This window comes from Rhinichthys klamathensis, unplaced genomic scaffold (assembly GCF_029890125.1).
Source record: "Rhinichthys klamathensis goyatoka isolate OS25496 unplaced genomic scaffold, OSU_Roscu_1.1 h1tg000151l_1, whole genome shotgun sequence".
Taxonomy (NCBI): domain Eukaryota; kingdom Metazoa; phylum Chordata; class Actinopteri; order Cypriniformes; family Leuciscidae; genus Rhinichthys; species Rhinichthys klamathensis.
This window is the reverse complement of record NW_026606686.1, coordinates 507,501-515,000: the sequence shown is the minus strand read 5'-3', so window position 1 is coordinate 515,000 and position 7,500 is coordinate 507,501. Positions and strand designations below refer to the sequence as shown.

Genomic DNA, 7,500 nt, shown 5'->3' with positions numbered 1-7,500 from the left:
ATAGTATTTTTAGTAACATTTAAATGTCACTGTTATTACATGTAAAATATATAAGCAAGTGTAATTTATTTTAAAGAAAGATGCAAAACACACTTTAGCTAAATATAGTGAGTTTGTAAGTTTGAAATGCACTTGTGGTTCATTGACTAAAGCCAGCTGATTCAAACACACCGAGGCTTCAAACATGATGGTGTGTGTGTGTGTGTCTGTGTGTGTGTGCGTATTCCATACACTGCTGACTGTAATATTAATAGCAGCTGTCTTCATATAGACACACACACACACACATACAGGTGTTGTGCTGCTCCTCTGAGGATTATCAATATTTCAGTGTTTGTTTTGTTGTCATAGCTTTGATTTTATCTTTAATATTGCAGGTAAGAAGCGCTCATATACTGATTAAACAAAGATGATCGTATCACATCAGATGTCATACACACAACCTGAAGTGTGTGTGTGTGTGTGTGTGTGTGTGTGTGTGTGTGTGTGTGTGTGTGTGTGTGTGTTTCCTGGTAAGATTTTCTCTAATAACTAAAGCATGGAAATGCTCTTAGAGTGTGTGTGAGAGTTATTTCTCTTGGCAGTGAAACTATGAGTCCAGTTTATCGTCACATATTTCTGTTGCCACGTTTCATTTGCTTTGATGACGGTGAGATCGACACTTGCTGCAACACTCCTCGACTGCATTATATGATCACAAACACAATAAATACACCAGTAAATAGGGATGGATGATACATTTAAAGTTTTAAATTATAATAAAAAAAAAAATAAAGTTAAATGAGTTGAATAGAGAACGACGTCTCGCTAAATGTGACTCGTTCATGTTGTAAGTGTGTCCGTGAATGTCTGCGTTTATGATCCTGATGTGGACATTTTGAGAGATGCTGGTTTGATCCTGAGTGCTCAGAGGTCGGAGGTCAGCTGAGAGCCAATAGAAAGAGGCCGAGGTCAAATCGAATCAGTCGAGATGTCATTAACAGAGCCAATCAGGTTAGACCTTTTAGTGTGAGGCAGAAAAAAATGTAATAATACGATTTTGTTTTGTTTTTTAAACGAGTAGTAATCAAAACTTAGTTCTGTGGTTTGTTTATATATAAAATTAATTAAAAACTTGATTGTAAATTTATTATTATATTAACTTGTATATTTTTTGTGGTTGTCTTTTGTCTGAGTACTATTTTATTATTATTATTATTTACTACTCATTTGTTTAAGATATGACATTTAGTAAATACAAAAGTAACTGACCAAATATTTTTTTCCAGCACATTTTCATAAAATGTTTTTTATATATATATATATATATATATTTGATATTATTTTAGTCAACGTTTACTTCATTTCAAGTTCTGGAAAAGCTTTATAGTTTAAATTAACCATAATAATAACCCTGGATCTCATTCAGAGTGTTGATATATTCATATTCTGAATATTCATTCATATTATAGTCATATTCCTGGGAACAAAAGCCTCCAGAAGTGAATTATATCTGATAAAACCTCAGTTTTTTTAAAGAAGTAAATCACGTTTCTTTTGGTGTTTGAGTTGGTCTGTAGTTCCTGCATATATTTATCTTTACTGAATATAAAAACAGAAGTGTTTCTCATTAGAGAGTGAGATAAACGTGTGTGATTCCCATCCGACATCGAGTTTCTTGAGTTTCAGCTGCAGTTCAATCGGAGGTCTGTAGGTTTGTGAACCTGAAACAACATGAAACATCAACCTGTGTGTGTGTGTGTGTGCGGCCAATGCTTTACCTTGTTGTATGGATCTGTCCATATCTCTCTCTCTCCCACTCACACACACACACTTTCATTGGTGTCTTTGTTTAGCGCAGTAAATCCACACACACATCTGAACTCAAAGAAATGGCAAAGAGCAAATGAGAATGAAACAATGATCCATCCTAGCAGTTTGTGTGTTTTCATCAATGAACCGCTCTACATCGTCATGCGTGTCTGTATTGTGGCCTCAGACGTGCACGTGTGTGTGTGTGTGTGTGTGTGTGTGTCTGTGACTAATTGCACGTCCCGTGTTTGAGGGGCTCCTGCGGTACACACACGTTTGGTAACAAAAGAAGCCCCATCCGACCGCACCCACACTTCCGCAAGCAAAGACCCCTCCGGGTCTCTTAATGACTGAGTGTGTGTGTGTCCTGAGCACGTGTCCCTCCAGCACAAGGCCCTGACCATGACCCTAAAACACACACACACACACACACAATTGTGCCCCATTCAGAGCCCTTACAGGACGCTGGAGCACAAAGCCGAAGCTGCAGCTTTGGTTCAGGGCGTTTATATGCAGGTGTCCCTCTGGAAACTCACATATTCACAATGAACTCAGACCACAACACAACATGTGAAATATTAATTTCCTGAAAAATTATTTGTTATATTTATATATATTTAATTTTATAATTTTCAAGGATTGACTTAAATTAAGTAAAAAAAATGCTTATATGGATTTATTTTTATTTCCTGGGATTTAATTTTTCATTTAATTTTACTAATTTCTTTAATATTTACTTGCATGTATAAGAATTACAGCTTATTATTTTACATTAATATTTACTTAAATTGATGAGTAAATTTACTTAAATGGATTTTTTTATTTAGATTTCCTGAAATGGAGGTTATTTTATCTTATTTTTTTGTTTTTAATGATTTACTTATATTTAGAATTTTTTAAAAAGATTTATGTAATTTTGCTTTATTTTATAATTTTACTTTTATAAGAATTTACATTTATTTTGATTTACTTGATTTCTATTTAAAAACATTTTTTAATTTATTTTAGTATCTCTGTACATGATTTGGCCCTGAACACTCTCAGAAGAACGGCACTGCATCTTTATGCAGTTTTATGTTGTCTTAAAGGTGCAGTGTGTAATTTTCAGCGGTATCTAGTGGTGAGGTTGTGAATTGCACCCAACAGAAGTTACGGTGGCCGACAGGAAGTGATGTCGTCGTCTGAGACAGCAGAGAGTAGCCAGTTAAGCTATGAGGTTTCTTTACAAAGATAAATGAAGAAATTAGGTTTACTTAATTATTCAGTAAAACGATATGTTATTGTGAATATTATTGTTACTTGTTCATCATTGTGTCAGTGTTTTATTCGCTGACTTTAGCAGCTTCCTTGCACGAAGAACAACATATTGATGAAACGCGTTTGTCCGTTTAGGGCCACCGTAGAAACATGTCGATGTGTGTGTGTAGATAGAAATGGCTCATTCTAAGCTAATAAAAGCATAATGGTTCATTATGTAAGGTCTTTATACACCACTGAAAACATAGTTATGTATATGATATTGCATTTCTGTCAACAGATCCTCCAAAATATTACACAATGCACCTTTAAGTGAATCTTTCTGTGTGTGTGTGCAGGTTGTCTGTCTAACCTCCCGCCGAGCGCTAAGAGGATCAGTAACTCGTACGAGGAGCGCAGGAAACAGGCGACGGCTATCGTCCTGCTCGGCGTCATCGGGGCCGAGTTCGGCGCGGAGATCGAACCCCCCAAACTCCCGTCGCGAGCCCGGACCAGCAGTCAAGCTCCCGAGGGCTTCGGTCTGAGCAGCGGAGGATCCAACTATTCACTCGCCCGTCACACCTGTGAGTACATACACACACACACACACTCCCACTCACTCTCACTCACACACACACACACACACACACACACACTCTCACACACACACACCAGCAGTCAAGCTCCCGAGGGCTTCGGTCTGAGCAGCGGAGGATCCAACTATTCACTCGCACGTCACACCTGTGAGTACATACACACAAACACTTACTCACTCTCACACACACACACACACACACACACACACACTCACTCTCACACACACACACACCAGCAGTCAAGCTCCCGAGGGCTTCTCTCTCACCAGCGGAGGATCCAACTATTCACTCGCCCGTCACACCTGTGAGTACACACACACACACACACACTCTCACTCTCACACACACACACACACACACCAGCAGTCAAGCTCCCGAGGGCTTCGGTCTCACCAGCGGAGGATCCAACTATTCACTCGCACTCACACACACACAAACTCACTCTCTCACACACACACACACACACACACACACACACTCTCACTCACTCACTCACTCACTCACTCACTCACTCAAAATGTTGCATCTGATTCAGTGACGTCATTGGTACTGCTCTGATAGTCCAGCCCAGCTCTCTCACACACACACACACTTTAGTCGGTTGAAGTGATAATGTGCTTTAATTGCAGTAGACAGACCCGAGGGCAGGATTAATTCCTCTGCAAACTAACGAGACTCTGATTGCTGTGTCTGTGTTCGCAATAATCGCACGCCGCCTCAAAAACACACACACGACGAGCGTCACACTCCTGCTCCTCAAACACACACACACTCGACGAGCGTCACACTCCTGCTCCTCAAACACACACACACACTCACTCGACGAGCGTCACACTCCTGCTCCTCAAACACACACACACACTCGACGAGCGTCACACTCCTGCTCCTCAAACACACACTCACTCGACGAGCGTCACACTCCTGCTCCTCAAACACACACACACACTCGACGAGCGTCACACTCCTGCTCCTCAAACACACACACACACTCGACGAGCGTCACGCTCCTGCTCCTCAAACACACACACACACTCGACGAGCGTCACACTCCTGCTCCTCAAACACACACACACACACTCGACGAGCGTCACACTCCTGCTCCTCAAACACACACACACACTCGACGAGCGTCACACTCCTGCTCCTCAAACACACACACTCGACGAGCGTCACACTCCTGCTCCTCAAACACAGACCCACACTCGACGAGCGTCACACTCCTGCTCCTCAAACACACACACACTCGACGAGCGTCACACTCCTGCTCCTCAAACACACACACACTCGACGAGCGTCACACTCCTGCTCCTCAAACACACACACACTCGACGAGCGTCACACTCCTGCTCCTCAAACACACACACACACTCGACGAGCGTCACACTCCTGCTCCTCAAACACACACACACACTCGACGAGCGTCACACTCCTGCTCCTCAAACACACACACACACTCGACGAGCGTCACACTCCTGCTCCTCAAACACACACACACACTCGACGAGCGTCACACTCCTGCTCCTCAAACACACACACTCACTCGACGAGCGTCACACTCCTGCTCCTCAAACACACACACACACTCGACGAGCGTCACACTCCTGCTCCTCAAACACACACACACACTCGACGAGCGTCACACTCCTGCTCCTCAAACACACACTCACTCGACGAGCGTCACACTCCTGCTCCTCAAACGCACACACACACTCGACGAGCGTCACACTCCTGCTCCTCAAACACACACACACACTCGACGAGCGTCACACTCCTGCTCCTCAAACACACACACACACACTCGACGAGCGTCACACTCCTGCTCCTCAAACACACACACACACTCGACGAGCGTCACACTCCTGCTCCTCAAACACACACACACACTCGACGAGCGTCACACTCCTGCTCCTCAAACACACACACACACTCGACGAGCGTCACACTCCTGCTCCTCAAACACACACACACACTCGACGAGCGTCACACTCCTGCTCCTCAAACACACACACACTCACTCGACGAGCGTCACACTCCTGCTCCTCAAACACACACACACTCACTCGACGAGCGTCACACTCCTGCTCCTCAAACACACACACTCACTCGACGAGCGTCACACTCCTGCTCCTCAAACACACACACTCACTCGACGAGCGTCACACTCCTGCTCCTCAAACACACACACACACTCGACGAGCGTCACACTCCTGCTCCTCAAACACACACACACACTCGACGAGCGTCACACTCCTGCTCCTCAAACACACACACACACACTCGACGAGCGTCACACTCCTGCTCCTCAAACACACACACACACTCGACGAGCGTCACACTCCTGCTCCTCAAACACACACACACACTCGACGAGCGTCACACTCCTGCTCCTCAAACACACACACACACTCGACGAGCGTCACACTCCTGCTCCTCAAACACACACACACTCACTCGACGAGCGTCACACTCCTCCTCCTCAAACACACACACACACTCGACGAGCGTCACACTCCTGCTCCTCAAACACACACACACACTCGACGAGCGTCACACTCCTGCTCCTCAAACACACACACACACTCGACGAGCGTCACACTCCTGCTCCTCAAACACACACACACACACACTCGACGAGCGTCACACTCCTGCTCCTCAAACACACACACACTCACTCGACGAGCGTCACACTCCTGCTCCTCAAACACACACTCACTCGACGAGCGTCACACTCCTGCTCCTCAAACACACACACACTCACTCGACGAGCGTCACACTCCTGCTCCTCAAACACACACTCACTCGACGAGCGTCACACTCCTTTTCCTCAAACACACACACACTCACTCGACGAGCGTCACACTCCTGCTCCTCAAAAACACACACACACTCGACGAGCGTCACACTCCTGCTCCTCAAACACACACACACACTCGACGAGCGTCACACTCCTGCTCCTCAAACACACACACACTCGACGAGCGTCACACTCCTGCTCCTCAAACACACACACACTCACTCGACGAGCGTCACACTCCTGCTCCTCAAACACACACACACTCACTCGACGAGCGTCACACTCCTGCTCCTCAAACACACACACACTCGACGAGCGTCACACTCCTGCTCCTCAAACACACACACACTCACTCGACGAGCGTCACACTCCTGCTCCTCAAACACACACACTCACTCGACGAGCGTCACACTCCTGCTCCTCAAACACACACACACACTCGACGAGCGTCACACTCCTGCTCCTCAAACACACACACACACTCGACGAGCGTCACACTCCTGCTCCTCAAACACACACACACACTCGACGAGCGTCACACTCCTGCTCCTCAAACACACACACACACTCGACGAGCGTCACACTCCTGCTCCTCAAACACACACACACACACTCGACGAGCGTCACACTCCTGCTCCTCAAACACACACACACACTCGACGAGCGTCACACTCCTGCTCCTCAAACACACACACACACTCGACGAGCGTCACACTCCTGCTCCTCAAACACACACACACTTGACGAGCGTCACACTCCTGCTCCTCAAACACACACACACACTCGACGAGCGTCACACTCCTGCTCCTCAAACACACACACACACTCGACGAGCGTCACACTCCTGCTCCTCAAACACACACACACACACTCGACGAGCGTCACACTCCTGCTCCTCAAACACACACACACACTCGACGAGCGTCACACTCCTGCTCCTCAAACACACACACACACTCGACGAGCGTCACACTCCTGCTCCTCAAACACACACACACTCGACGAGCGTCACACTCCTGCTCCTCAAACACACACACACACTCGACGAGCGTCACACTCCTGCTCCTCAAACACACACACACT

The 7,500-nt window shown here is 46.0% G+C and overlaps 1 protein-coding gene across 1 annotated transcript in view; it reads left to right on the top strand.

Moving 5' to 3' along the window:
• LOC130090810 (WD repeat-containing protein 7) overlaps positions 1 to 7,500 on the top strand; it is a gene marked incomplete at its 5' end in the record, with an annotated part of 108,084 nt that overhangs the window by 70,973 nt on the left and 29,611 nt on the right. Inside the window, 1 exon segment of the mRNA XM_056258416.1 lies at positions 3,387 to 3,611. Coding sequence (XP_056114391.1) covers positions 3,387 to 3,611 — 225 coding nt within the window.